This window comes from Dromaius novaehollandiae, chromosome 3 (assembly GCF_036370855.1).
Source record: "Dromaius novaehollandiae isolate bDroNov1 chromosome 3, bDroNov1.hap1, whole genome shotgun sequence".
Classification (NCBI taxonomy): Eukaryota; Metazoa; Chordata; class Aves; order Casuariiformes; family Dromaiidae; genus Dromaius; species Dromaius novaehollandiae.
In genome coordinates, this window is record NC_088100.1 from 3,083,439 (window position 1) to 3,099,344 (window position 15,906).

At 38.2% G+C, this 15,906-nt stretch overlaps 1 protein-coding gene across 2 annotated transcripts in view; it reads left to right on the forward strand.

The window, feature by feature from the left end:
• MSRA (methionine sulfoxide reductase A) overlaps positions 1-15,906 on the forward strand; it is a 276,740-nt gene that overhangs the window by 122,974 nt on the left and 137,860 nt on the right. For both annotated transcript variants that reach the window (XM_026102001.2, XM_064508280.1), the window contains one exon: positions 11,467-11,586. In XM_026102001.2, the coding sequence (XP_025957786.2) occupies positions 11,467-11,586 (120 nt within the window). The remainder of the gene's footprint in view (positions 1-11,466; positions 11,587-15,906) is intronic.

Sequence of the window (15,906 nt, forward strand, 5' to 3'; positions counted from 1 at the left end):
TGCACAAGCTGGCATAATTTATTCTTTATTAACTGTATCCTTGGAAATTGTTGTGTTAGTTCATATTAAGACTTGGTTCCGTTTTTGGACACTTCGGCGATGGGCAAAGAGCTCATGCTGCTTTTATTCATATGCATCACATTTTTATTGATCCAATTATTTATTTCGTAAGAAAAATTAAAACAAGCAAAAAGTTAAGGGGGACAGAATTTTGGCCACAAACCCTGGTATTCTTTCTTTCTGTCACAAATTCCTTTCTATGCCCTTGGGATACTTCAGTCATCATCTGTGTGGCCAAGAAACATCATGTGCCTACAGTACTTAGGACTGCTCTTTAATCATGAATGCATACAATTTTAATCCAAATATTCTGGATTTAAGGACAGATTGTTCTTACTTTGTGAATAGCACTTCTTTTCTGCTGGTCATATCCATTGTTAGTGCAATATTGCTTTATATGTGATTCAGCTGTTAAACTTGCACCTTCGTGGGCAATGATGCTGCGTTGTTCCCAGGGATGAACATCCACTCAGCGTATTCCAAAATCCCCAGCCACTAAAGAAAACAGGTATTTATTGGTTTCCAGTTCCTGAATTGTACAATTTGTACCAGTTCTCTTTCATGTTTGTGGAAGGTACCAATCTGAATGGCCCCATGAGTAGAGAACTGAACTTTCTGGGAGTTTGCTGTTTTGTTCTGCACTTGTGCCCCGCACCCAGAACCCAACATGATGGAGCTCAAATCCATGACGAAGGCTTTTATGTGCCGTGCTGTCAAAAATAGTAATGCTACTACTGATAGAAGCCTTAGAGAGAAGATCTTTTACAGCCTGCATTCAGTTTTGAGCTTCTGAAGCCTTCTTCTCATCCCATTTTTACCAGTTCTGCACCTGTCTAAATGTAATGGAATCAATGATTGATCACCGGTTGGTATATTTGGCTCAACATTTCAAAGCAATCATAATATTCAGATATATTTTCTGTATTTTTGGAGACAGTTCTTTATTTTGTCTTATTTTTCATATTACTATATTACAGCTATATTCTACTGGCAAAAGATGAGTAAGATGAAAGTTGCAACCTTTTATCCAGACAAAGTTTTACTGCAGAATATGAATCAACCAAAACACAAGAAGGAAAGAGTTAGAGAATACATAATTTTATCAAGCACTGTTTCTATCACGCAGTAGTTGCAGCTTGAAAAAGAAACATTTTAAACAAAGACGTGTTAGTTGGAATTCTCGGATGTTTCTGAAAGTGATTCTTTTCTTTGAGATCGCTCATACCTCAGTTGTGGAGTACTTCAAGTAAAAATTCATAAATTATAGTTCATGTGAGGCTTAATTATTGTGTGTAAAATGCTTTGATGTTTTTGGATGAAAGCAGCTAAATGCATTAGTATTTAAGTATTTACTTTTTATAGGAGACAGGAAACACAATTCCCCAAATCCAAACAGCTGCTGCCAGGCTTCCTCCTATGGCGTATTCTCATGTTGGTGTCCTTTCGGGACCTGGGACGTAAAGCTTGTGAGCTGTGTATTTGTGTTTGGACCTAAGGAATCTTGCACATCTTCCCGCTGCTTTCAACCTTTCTCCCATCATTAAGAAAGTGCCAAGCATGATTAACGCAGAACAAATCGATGCAGAGCAGTCATTAAGAGTAATGTCTGTACCCCAAGATTGCAGAATAAGGTAAAGCTGTAGCAGTGGTTGGCTGTCTTCAATCTCGTGTGAACTACTTCTCTTCAGGATAAAGTTGGTTTATATGTTGATGTTCCTCTCTCTTGGGTGGGGAAGGAATACTGAGGCAGAGGATAAGGCCATCTTGGAGAGTACTTTAGTACACCGAGGCATGTATGTCCCTGCTCTCTGCTGGTTAAGATCAGAATTGCATTCAAATAGGAGCATCTGAGATCTCTTCTACCATAACTGTGAAATTCAGAGTAGCTATGGTTTGTGCCTTATTAACATGTCTGACATTGGCTTCAAATTTATTAAAATACTGTTGGCTTTATGTTGTTTATAACGTGTAACATGCTTTTATGATGGATTGTATAAATGGATTTTAAGAATCATTTTCTTTCTTTCTGTCTGTCTGTCTGTCAGTCTATCTATGTTGCTTTTCCCAGTGTGGGTGCTGTTGTCTTATAGGGTCTTCCAAAAGTCATACTTTTACTTATGGCATGTTATACATACTTTTTGTGTTGAAAACATGGCAGTTTTTTCACTTGACAGTAAAATACTCCTTTTCTATGATGATATTCTCCTTTTCCTCCTGCAATAATTCTAATCTGTTGTGCAGATTTTAGGCAAGCATGCATACATATAGAGACATGCGCACACACACGCTTCGAATGTCAGCAGCCACCATACTGGCATAAATGAATTGCCTGGGCATTTGTTAATTTGAATGAACATGAGGCTTCTGCTTCTCCTATGGAAAAAGAAGCAAACCCAACAGTTTCTCTGGGAATTCATGCAGTGTGAACAGAACACATCTTGGCAAAATGGTGAGCCAAGAAATTCCTCTTTAGTTGCTCTGTTAGGCAAACTGCATTTTAAATTTCTTGCCGAGGGCTTTGTTTGACTTGCCCCAGGCAAGCTGTTCAACATATTTATCAACCCTGTTGTAGCATTAGAGCCAATGCTTATCTAGGAAGATCATCCACTTAATGCCATCTGTCATCAGGAGTTTTATTTCTTTCAGCTGAGCTTGTTCTCCATTTCAATTTTTTTATATTCTTCCCAACCATTTCTTAGTTGATTGTTTTCCAGTGATCTCAAATATTCTGTGATTGCTCAAATATTCTGTGGTTGCTGCATGTTAAACCCCTAAAGACATCAATAATATAATTTTATTTTAAATCCTGATTGATAACATTAATCCTATATCCATCCAGATGGCTCAGCAAAGCATCCTACATATTACGGTGCTATGTAAAAGATAGATAACATTACATTTGATTCTGGAATTCCTTCCAGATTCTCAACAGGAATTTGAAAAGAATCAAAACAGCGGCTCTTGGGTAATTCATGCTGTATTTTGATCTTGGTGTCTATTAGTACAAGGCTTTAGTCATTTTAGATTTTCAGGCCCATATTAACCATTGTGTAAGTACACAGGCAGTGTGAATGCATTTGACAAAGAGGTATTCATTCACTTCAAATGTGATTCTGAGATCCAGCACTACTCTTGGATTTGTGTCCAGAATCACAGTAAAGTCAAAGAGATCAGCATATTTCCCTGCAGAGAACAAAATTTAACCTTCTGCAACTCTGGTGCTGTTGCATTATATAAATTCAAGAAAGATTCTTGTAGCCGGGGACACAGCAGCTGTGTGTAGCCCACAGAGTGGATGTTCTTTGTGGGGTGCCAGGATGTCCCGGTCTCCTGATCATCTGGACTGGGAGACCTGCTGGATCACATCACGGCTTCCTTGTTGCTGCCATGCCCATGTTCTCTTTGGGTGAGAAGAATGGGAACATGATGGTACATACCAAGGTCTAGCCTGACCTTTCAGGGTGAAGGCAGGGTACCCACTTTAACCTGCAAAGTATGAGAAATGGTCCTTGCAATTTAGGTGCACACAGCATATCTCTTTGGCTCAGTACTAGGAAATATCAGTAGCTGGACTGACTTCAATCAATCAGCTGTACCAACTGCACTACACGATATTTCATAAGAGAAAAGAACAATAATGTATAGTTAGCATTTGGTGGAAATGTATGTAATGAGCATTATTATATGCATATATATCTTGCTGAGGTTCAATTTATCCCTTCCAATTGGGGGAAAATGTCATTTCAGTTCAAAGCAGCTGAGCAATTCCTAGGCTTCTCCAGATTTTATAGAGGTAACTAAATAAATCGCATTCAAACTTTGTGCCAAATCCCATACTGGCCAAGAGAAGAGGGGATATTGGCAGCTGTGTCTTCCTCCCAGAGAGATGTTGGCTAGGGCAAGATTCGCTGAGGTAGACCTGTGGGATGCACTGTTGGCTGTCCTTTACTGCTTCAACGTATAGCAAGCAGCCTGTGCCCCCAGCTACTTTTGGCTGGGTACTGTAGCATTTGAGCAGCTGGCAGAGTCATTGCTTCTAGGTTTTTGGAAAATGAGCTGGCACAAAAGCTGGTCTCCTCTGTCTAGTGCACTCTTGAGCTTTGGATAGATCCTGTCCAGCGACTTGTGCTGATCAAGGGTTAGGGAAGAGGTTTCCAGGGCACGTTGCTCTTTGTTCTCTCAGCATACCAGCACACTTTATTTTCTAAGTATGTATTTAAAACTGACAGTTTCCCCTATTCCGCGCAATCATCCATTCTGCAGTCCTGTTCGCAGAAGGAGGAGCGGGATGCATATCCTTTGCAGTTCACCGTCCGCAGTGAAGCCTCGCTATCTGCCTGGCACTGAAACAGCTTCTTAATCTGCTGCATGGAAAAGTGCCTTGAAGTGAAGGTGTAGGGACTGCAGGCTGTGGGCCAGCACAGACTTGGCATGCCGTGGAAATAATGCATTCATTCGTCAGAACATGAGAAAATGAGTCCTCTGATTCTGTGGATGTCCTGTTGGGCTGCTTGGAGGGCAAAGGAGAGATAACGCTTGTAAGTGAGGCTGGCAGGAGTGATGGATTGTTGAGCTGTCAGGCAGGAGTCTGGTTGTGTGTGCACCTGATGCTGCTCGGAGGAGAAGGATGTACCACCAAGTTAAAGAATGAGGCAAAGCTGTGTTAAAAAGAATACAGCATGAATGAAAATACCATGCATGTGTACGTGTTTTGGAGAAAATAGGAAAATTCGTCAGTATATAAAGAATGAGTGTAAAAGCAATATGCCTTCTCTGAGTTTTTTAAGTGGAAAGCTGAGAGTCCCAGAGGCATCAGCTTCCTTCAGCGTCTGTGGAGCTCCAAACTTCATAGATTTTAATTAGTACATAATGGGTGCATCTTATTAGGTTTTAATTTGGATCAAGAATGCACTTTTGATGTCAGTCTCCCAGTTGTGCCAATTTACGCCATAGAACCATGAATCTGAATTTACATCGTGGAGTCTGATTATTATTTTTCAAAGATGTGATAGGAGCACACAGTGGAGAAGGGGTTCGGAATGCAGGTGGGCAGCAGTTCCATTTGCAGGATTGTGCAGTTTCTTGTATGAGTAGAGATTTGCATACTTTTTAAAAAAGTTTTTCAATCTGTTTTTTAGTTCTGGGTGATGGCTATTGTAGGCAATACACTTGAAATGAAGTAAAGAATCTGACAGTATTACAAAGCTAGGAACGTTGGTATGAGGAGAGATACAAATAACTTTGTAATCAGCCATTCTGGTTATGATTCATCTGACCAACATTTATACACCTGCAGTGTAGACTTCTACAACCAGGCTAGTCATGCTAGACTCCTTTTATAGTGACTAAAGAGAAGTAGGAAACTTTAGGATAAAATTCACTATATTTTGGAGGATTTGATACAACTACAGATTCAAAGACTTTTAGGTTTTTATAATGGCTATATATGAGGCACTCATTTTTCTTGCCTTAAAATATGTAGCTAGTTACATTTGAGATGTGCAAGAGCATTTTGCCTGGCCTCAGGATGCTGTTCAAGACGGTCATGTGTCTCTCCTGAGTCCTGTGTCATTTATGTCAGCCTCGTGTAGATAGATGTCTTGGATATCCTAAGGCATCTCAAGTGGCACTGGATGTCTTTGTTTAGGGAAATAAATGAATCCCTAAATGTATGAGCTCCTGTTACAGTCAATGGAGACCTAGTCAATACAGTTAACTTAGTCTTTAAAGCTATTCATCTCACAAGAAAGTAAACACCTGGAGTTCAAATCTGTTCGGTTTATCATGAAAATTGCAGTTACTAAAGGTTATTTTTAACAATGAGATGTATATCTCTCTTATCAGAGTAGCATTTGCTTTCATTATTTTAGAAAAAAGCTTCAGCTTATGCTAACTCCTTTTTGCAAATATGCAAATGATCTGGGTTGCCTATGGAAACCCATGTTCTGCTGAGTGTAAGGCTGTGTACAAAAAGAGTTGTTCAGAAGATACAAATACGTGTATATATAAAGAGAATAGTTTGAGAAAATGACTGTAGATGCTCGAAAGCAATAGAGGTATTAGCATTTATTTCCAAATTGTATGATTAATATTATTTATAGGGATGAATGAACCTTTAAAGATTCCCATTTGAATCTGTTTGTTTTTGAAGTTCAAAAGCGTAAAATCTTTAAATGCCTTTTGAAATTCCAATTAAGAGTCAGTCAAAACCCATCACTAAAAGAATAGTTTTTGTTTTACAAATTAGCAATTAAAAAGTGACAAATATCTTCAATGCTTAAATAGTCCTCTGCAAAACCCATTATGTTTAAATTACACTTTTTTTGGGTTTAAAAGTATGTTCCCAGTATTTTCCTTTTTTCCCCCCTTCTCTTAGGAATGCCTCCTAGTGCTCTCTGTCTAGCAATAGAGCTTCACTCACTTAAGCGGTACAGGAGATTATGTAAATTATTTCATGAATAGTTCAAAATCATACTCTTTTTTTTCTCTTTTCAAATTATGAGTGGCTTCTTTCCCTTCTAGATTTCTTTTTTCTTTACTGTATTTTTCCTCTGTGTTGTATCTAATTATTTGGAACACCTTCAGTTTTCTTACTAGAGTAGTAATAATTAAGGAAAGGTAACTTTTTGGATTGCAAGAACATCTGAAGCCTTTAACTGAGATTTTTTTTCCCCATTTCAGTAATCGCTGTTCGTATTAAACATGGCTTAAGGCATTCAGTACTCTGAAGAATAGGCATTTTATGAGCTAATATCATAACTCAGGAATATTATGTGGGGTTTTATTCTTAGTATTTCTCTCCTTGTGACAGTTTCTCCCTAGAACATGGCACCACTTTAGCAGAATAACAAACACCAACTGCTGAATGTATTAATACCGTGGAAAGCAATTTAGTATTGTATTGTTGTAAATTATGTCCCTTTACTAGCAGGTTTTCTTTTATTATGACAAAGATTTCAATTTTATCTGTTTTCATGGATGTGAAGATTTATTATTTGTGCAAGGTGCTCACATACTTGGGAAATGATGAGTCTAGTTTGCTGAAGGAATAAAGTGTCTGTCTCTCAGAGGAGGGAGGGCATGAGGAATCTTGACATAAACTGGCTACAGAGAAGAAAAAGTGCAAGAAATCATGACAAGGATGTAGGTCATTCAAAGCAACAGGTCGGAGAGGCCTATCAAGGAGAGAAAACCTAAATAGTGGTTGTTGATCGAGGAGAGTCAGTGACCACTACCCTAATGAGCAGCAATTTCAGGCACTGGAGTTGGGGATTTATCACTCTTTAAAATTCTTGAGATAAATAGAGGAAGAATGAGCACTTCTTGTTTGATCTTGATGCTGGTGTCTGAACTCAAACCTGAATTTGTGTGGTGTCTGTAATTTTGGGTTAGAAGTTTGCACTTGGGTGTGGACCAGTGTAGGAATGTGTTCTGGAAAGCGTTTGGGTCTCTACTATTCTTAGCATAGATGAAATTGCTCACTCACCGCCAACTTGGCATGTTTGTACAACCAATGTGGGTTTGATAAATTGGCTGCTGTGTCCTTCCTGTAGAGATCTTAGTGTCACAAAGATCCATCAATATAAAATCAAAGATACTTCTCAGATGTCAAAGACAGAGAAAGATAAGAACTTCCTGGCTCCATGAATGTCCTGAGGCATTTTATCTTCTCCACAAAACAAAACAACAACAACAACAACAACAAAAATGCAGCCCCCAGTAAGATAAATATATGTTCAGCCCACCTATGAAAACTGGGTCATGTGACATGCTAGTCAAATTTTTATTTCAGACATTTCAGTGAAAGTTGTGCATTCTCAGGTTTTTATGGGCTAGGTCTGCATTAACTCACCCAGGCTGGTGGGCTTTGTTCTGGTGGTCATTGAAAAGATGTGTGCTTTTGGGTGTCTTATTATAGGGAGTGGATGTATGGCAAATTACAAGATAAATAGAATCAATTCTCCCTTAATGACTTTATTTTTTCCAAGACATAGTCCTTATCAGTACATACTAGTCTTCTGTAGCTCTCAGACACAAAGCTGTCAGTGAGAGAAACTTGAGCAGGATCCAGCCTACTAATTTTGGGACTGTGTTAGGTCTTGTCTCAGTGATGTTTTAGGCACTTGATCTTAGGTATGTGATCTAATGACTACTTACCCACATTTTGAGAAGAGGCAGAAAACATCTGCAGAAGGAAAGCAGTCTGCCTAAGGCAGCTCTCTCCCTTTCTCCACCTGGGGATCTTCACTGTCACCAAGGTGTGATCCATCCACTTCCACCGGCTGCCTCTTCTGTCCCCTGAGAACAGAGGAGATGTTGGGCACTCCATCTGCTCAAGATCCAAGCAGCCTCACCCTCCTCTTAGGATGGATATAATGGAACTTAGGGACCTTTTGCACAATATCTTAAGGGTTTGAACACCCCTCCAGGGACGGGGGTGTTCAGTACTCTACAGAGCCTGAGGAGGTTTTGTGTGTTGTGCCCTGACAAATCAGACCTTAGCATATTTTAATGGTGAACACTTTCTGTCTTTTAAAGCTAAGCTCAGCTGCTGTACACTCAAGAGGAGGAATTTGCAGCCCAGACTAGTACCCAGGTCATTCAGGTAGATGGGAGATATCTTAGGTTTTCAGATTCTGCAATTGGATGGAAAACGCATTTTTAAATGCATCACCATTGGGGGAAAAAAACAAAACAAAACAAAAGCCATCCTCAGAAATGGTCTAATATCCTAAATCTGCCCACTTCTAAATTAGTTCTGCTGATCTCTTCTGCCATCCTCCTAAACCTGATCACAAGAAAGCTACTGCAAGGCACCTGTTTTTTCAGAACAACATGTTTTGGTGACCACTGTCTAGTTGCATGGAAATTTTTGTGATGAGTTGGGAAAGACCTAATGAATTTAGGAATTTCCAAGTTTAGGCAGTCCTAAAAAATAAGCAAAATGCGTTATTGTCTGGGCAGGGTACGTGGTTAAATACCTAAACTTAAGATAGATGAGATTTAAGCAGACTGTATCCTGCCTCCTCCCCTTTTTTGAGTTGCATATACAAAGATAAAATATTCTTTTGTTGACAACATGAATTATGATTATTGGAAGGAACGAAGGCTCTTCTAGACGACTGGATGGCTATAGAAAAACTGTATTCCTTACTTTTTATTGCTTTGCAATAGAATGGAAAATACTATGTCTGGGAACTTGTGATGGACTTCATATGCAGTAGAACTTCTATATAATTAAGCAATTGCCCCAGGCATAATTTTTAAAAGTGATATGTTCTCTTTTATGTTGACTTTGGCAAAATTAGATGCACTTTTCAATAAGATTGTTCATCACAGTCTAATTCTGTAACGCTTCCAAAATGTCCTCCCAGATAGATAAAGCAGTCTGAACAAGTAGTCAGAAGTCAGCTACATCTTTAGCACTGGCTCTGGGGAATAAAGAGCTGCAAGCAGGAATGATGAAGCTCAATTTTGTTTTTAAGAGAAATTTGCCTTCATACCCCAAGTTGTGTATGCTGCCATTTGCCTCTGAACTTCGTTACCATATGCAAGTCCTGTGTAAAAGAGTCAAGAATTTACATACCCTTGATATTAAAGTGTTGTTAATGAATATTGCATACATATTTCAAATTATTAAAATTATTGGAGACGAGAATTTTGGCAGGCTGTATGCAGTGTTTTTACAAGGAACTTGCATGCACACCTGTTTTTACACATCCTTTTGCATGTACGTACATATGTAGAAGCGTGTCTAAAAATATACTTTCAAGTAATGGGACCACAACTGCTGGTTGTACCGTGGAGCTTAGGCAGAGCAATGCATAAAGCCTGTCTCACTAGATTGTCTATCAATTGACTAAACCTTGAGGCATAATTACTGGAGAACATCCCAGACTTTAATTGAGATGAGATAACAGGGTCAGGTAAAGAAATACCCTCTAGTTTAAATCAGTATTAGGTAGGTGAGTGACTGAAAAATTTCTCTTGGATAGGAATTCTCAATTGTTTTTTTTGCAAAACAGAGAGGGAATTGCAAGAGAGGTCCTACAGCAGTCTGCCACCAGCCTAATTTAGCTGAGGACCCCAAGCCTAATAGCCTTAGCTAGCTCTGTAGCCAAGGGAGAACGACTGTAATCTGATCAGCAATTTAGGACCTCTGTGGGCCACATTGCCCTCCGGAGATGCCTGCCTCTTTCCATGGTCTCCAAAAGCTGGCTAGGATCCTAATTCGTGCGCCTTGCTTGAGCAACCGGATTAGAAGGAGAAATCTGAGTCATTACTTCTATATTTTTGGTGCATTACAACTGGAAACAGAGGCAGGAGTTGGTCAAAATAAATTACTTCTGTTTGAAGTTAATAGCTGAAGTTTCAAAGAAAGAATATGCCTTTATGAGCCATCGTAGTTGATAGAAGGGACTGCTTTGTTCTTTTGGTTGTACTTCAAAGGAAAACTTCTGTATTTTTTTAACCCGAAATGTCTGCACTATTATCAATAGAAAACCTATCATGGGTCATTGATTTCTAAGTGTAATTGATATTTAGCTTATCTGATACTACCTGTTATTTCAAATATTTTAATACGGGAATAAGAAAAGGAAGTAAATTATCACTGAAGGAGAAAATATGTTGCCCATAATCAGGGATAAGCTAGATAATACTGGAGTGTACATGACATATTTCAGCTCTAGAGAACCCTCCAAATAGTAACTAACTTCTAGAATTGTGAATCTTAGTCTTGTTTATTCCTTCTCACTGGCATTCATATAATGCACTTGATTCCTATTACCTGGAGATTTTTGCTGATTTACACCTGCTGAGGATCTGCTATCCTTTGATAATTGGCCATGTGGGTGAATGAATACCTAAATTTTGTCTGAACATCAAATATCTGCATGCATAAATTATTAAACTAAAGTATTTTTCCTCCTGTATAGCATATAATTTAATCCATTATTGCTGCCACCTTTAAAGACTGCATTTGCCTGAAAGCAGAAAATTAAATAACTGTTTGCCATTAATACAAATTATTGTGTTTTGACAGCTTGCTAATCAACTAAAGTAAAAATGGTGCTGTACAAGTATGCGCAACTGCCTTTTAAGTAACTTTTTTTCTATGTGCATGAGGATTCACCTTGCTTGGACCTTTGAACCCTTATAGGATTTGTCTTCTGTGATATGCTAATATTCAGAAGCATTATTAAAATAAAGCTTTATTTGAGTTGTTCATTGATGCAGAATGCATTTCGCAGTATAGTTACTCCGTGCATAATCTTGGGAAGCATTCACCCACCTGCTAGTTATAGACATTACTTCCAGTATGGGCTATATCAATTAATATGCAAATGAGTGATTTAGTATTGATCAGATTTTGGCATAATGTTATGTACTTCATCCACAATTCAGGTATGGGCTGTTTCTGGGGAGCTGAGAGGAAGTTCTGGAGACAGAAGGGGGTCTACTCCACTCAAGTGGGTTATGCAGGAGGGTATACCCCGAATCCTACCTACAAAGAAGTCTGCTCAGGTAAGTCTTTCTGTTTGGTTTTTAAGCTTTGTGATTAAAATCCTGTCAGATTATGAACAACACCGAATTGACTGCAGTAACTATAGAGACTGGGTATATATTGAACTTAACTTGCAACCTAAACTGTAGTGAAATCTATGGTACCTCCATCCCATCGTCATCTCCTACTAATTGATGAGTTAATGCATGCAGAAAGATTCTGAGGAAAATTAAAAAATACAAGGTTTGTGTTTTCTTCTTTGCTTATTTTATCGTTATATACGTCCTCAGGAAATGGATTCTATTTCAACTTCTACTAATGTGTTCTTTATAAAAACGCCTCGAATAACCCACTAAGTTTCTTTCTGTGGTCTAAAACATAGAACAACTGGCAGCCCACTGACTAACGTTGCTGCTAAAGCGAATTCGTGCTTTCCTATACTCACTGGTGGAGAACAGCTTAGAGGTTTTCAGTCTATTTTCTTGTTAACACTTTTTATGCCAAATGCTGAATTTGTTGTGCTGTTCTTACTGACAATCTGTCACCTGGGGTTGAGAGAAGCCGTGTAAAAAGTTCAGCAGCACAGACAAATAATGGACACTTTAGCAACTGTGGAGAAGTGCTGCAAGGCATCCAGGGATGCAGAAACTTTCTGGATACGGTAAAAAAATGTGTAAAGAGATGTTTTAAGATGATATTTTATAGACAATGCTGTACTCATAGGAAATTGCCTTATAAGAAAATATATTTAAAATCGATTTAAAGAAAATTTGCTATGGTAACTCTTAGAAGTATGCGTGTTCTTGAATGTAAATACTTAGTGTAACTGAAATTTCAAAACATCTCAGACAAAATAAAGACAAAACAATATCGTGCCTTTAGGATTAACTGATTCATAGATACCTACAGCTCCTGGAAAGCATGGTAACAAGGAGAAGTGTCAGCAGTGGATGGATCAGTGATACTTGTCGTTTTTATTCAAATGATCCATACTTCTTAATATTTCCACACCCTTATATTTTGGGTTTGATTCATGACTTCCCTGCAGTGTGTAGCATTTTTATGAGTATATATAGTCCCTTGCCTATCTGGCAATTTTTGTGTCTCTGTTTCATTGCCTGGGCATTAAATAGGTTGTTTATATAGAATAGGGATGCACCGTACAATTTCTCTTCCCTGACACTCTCACAGGTCGAATGCACTGAGGGTAGTTATGATGGAATATTGAGTGTTTCTCTGAAGATAGTGCTGGCTGTTGGCCAAGAGATGTGAACAGAGGACAAAGTATGCCCAGGGAAGTAGAAAAAAGGTACTGTCCCTTAATTCTCTGCAATGTAGGCCTGTTTTGTATTTCGAAATGGATCCATGTTATTGTGTGCTTTGCATTTGACTGAGACACTCTGAGAGCTTTTTGAAGCTTTTTATGCATGGCGTTTCATAAATAGTGAACAAAAAGTGCTAATTAAATAGTAAGGAATCTATTTCCTTCCTAATTTAATTTTATTTAGCTGGAATAAAGAAATGGGAAAAATCTTTGAACCCTGTTTTCTGATAGTTCTTCAGTTAGATTTGTAGTGCAAAAACATAGCTGAGGTTATTTTTCTAGTGCTTGTTTTTATGCACATTTGCATTGTGGATGTTTATATAACACCAGATACTGGACAATGGAGCTTTTTTTCCTCAGAGATATCCAGAAGGATAAGCACATACTTCATAGCCTTGTCTGTGTGAACATAAATGGGATGTGTATGCATTATACTTTTCTTTTCTTAGTTGTGCAGCTGAGCTGAATTGGAGAATTTACTGATTTTTGCATGCTAATTTTTTTCTTCCTACTTAGCTTCCCCCAGCCCTATCTTATTCTGATTTTATTCTGATTTTTTTTTTTTGGCAGAATTATTTTCATTTTTGAACATACTTTTTAGAGGTCTCTGTAGGGAGAGTTCTCACAAGCCCCCCTCAGATATTGCCATCTGGCTGCTTCTGGCTGCCATAGTTTTCATTGGGAAGAATGGTATTTATGAAATCAGTAGACTTCAATTAAGCACTATCTGTGATTGCTTCATCTGTTATGGCAAGGTCATATCCTTAGTAAATGCTTAATAGACATTTTCTTTAAATCCAGTTCTAGAAGGGACATCACTGCCACCTAAGCAGTATCCTCTTGGCAAGTCTTTGAGCTTTGCTTTCCACCTGTGCAGCCTTGAGAAATCTGTGCTGGAAAATTATTTTAGTCCAGCACCCTCCTGGCACTCTGCTCTGAAGAAAAGGAGTAACTATGTTTTAGATTAAACATTTAGTGCCCCTTCTAAAGGTGGACCACCAGCTAGACTTTAGGCAAAATAATGTGGATTTACTCTTTTCCCCACATTAAGCTCACTCAGAACATTTCAACCTGTGGTGTTTTTTGATTCAGTTACCTAAACATAGGATTTAGTGACATTTGAGATGTCTGAGTCACCTGCCATTCCATAGCCATGTCTGATGGCTTTTCTGGACGTCCCAGATACCCTTGGACATCTCAAATGCAACTCGATGCCTGTGTGTGAGCAACTAATTCAAGATCTTTCTGTTCTTGTGTATTTAGGATGTTCCATAATCATCCTAAATAACATCTTGTTTGGAGACGTCTCTGTAGAGTGAACTGCCTTAAATATAATTGATCCTAAAAAGTAGCATGGCACTAACACCTGTGTTTAAATGCATGGTCGTCGAGGAATGACTGAGACAGGCTTGGAGCATATTGCTTTCAATTTGATATTCTGATTTGCTATTTAGAATAATTCTGTTGACCTTGAGTAAATATATTATATGGCTAACAGGAAAAAGTGTAGGGTTTTTATGTCTTCTTCATGGTTTTAGTATATGTTCTTGAAAGAAAATGTTGTGTCGTTGTCAAATGAATTCAGGTTTGTTTTCCACACCCCTCGTGTTCCAGTTTTCTGCCATTATGTTCATCTGATGGGCTTGACTGGTGAGCAAAGGTTGTCTGCAGACCTGATATTAAGCTAAGTAGGGGGACACCATTTCTATTACAGTGACCAGCTGATGACAACATGTTTTTCGGTAACTTATGAAAATTTATGCCTGTAAGGGCAAACCTCCAACCTCGTAAGCCTTGAAGAGTAACATAATTCAACTGACTGTTGTGGAGGTAGGAAAGTCATGATTCTGCTTGTAAGGGTCAGATTAGTGTTATCCTATTCAGATGTGGGACAGGTTGTTATGAAGATTCTCCTATCAGCTGGTGCGGTATTGCCTTGTGAAATTGATGCTTAAGAGATAATTCAGCTATTTTGAAGCTTGTTAATACAGCGCTGGAAAATTATTTTTACATTTTATGGTGACGACCATCCAGATGAAAATCTGAAAAGGCATTCTGGAGTGGGTGAAGGATTTTGAGCTATTTTCGGTGCATTAGTCCAATACATAAATACACCATTTTTGGCCAGCATTAGACAACCCAGGATGTTCATTCACTATGAAACATCTTTTCATATTTTGCTTACAGATGTTCAGAACAATTCTGTGTTTATCTGTATATTCATAAGCTTTTTGAAATCTGCATAGCTCAAGTGGCACTGAAATCAGAAGGGAAAAACTCTGCTGTTGTTATTCATAAACTGGTTGTGTACAATTACCATATAAAATCTGCAGCTAAAGATGATTTTCTTAAAAACACGGCAGTTTGTAGGCTTATGGTTCAAGCTGTTAACATCTAAGCAGGTCATTTTATTTTGTTTTTTTGTTGTATTTTTTATCTTCAGTCACTGTGATGTAAGAAAAGTAGATGAACATGCCTTTTCGTTATCCATTATTTGTTATAGGACTTAGTGAACTTAACAGTATATTAATTTAGCTAACCCTCTTTGTAATCTAGTCAATTCTTAGTACTTTTCTGAAGCATATGCTGTTATATATACATTATAATTCTTAATAGTTAACAATGCAGTATAAAAGTATGCCACATGGACTTAGTTCCTATGTTGAGTTACATGCAATACTTTATTGTGAAATTGTTTCACATTTCATATGGAGCAGACCCATCTTTTTTCTGAACGATGCTAATGCTTTTTGCAGAGCAATTAGTCTTTTGAGTGATTCTTACATGTAGATGTTCCAGTTCTCTTTAAAACATCGAGGCTTCCAAAGGTCATCCTGAAGACTTCTCAATAGCTGATGGAAGAAGGTGGAGAAAGGCAAAATTAACTCTTGCCCTGTTGCCTCCTATCCCTTTGGTCACTTGATAATTTACAAAGTTAATTCCATCTCTGCTTTGTCTTAATTATACATGAAACAGAAGACACGACTGCCTTGGAGAAGGCCACTATTGGTTGATA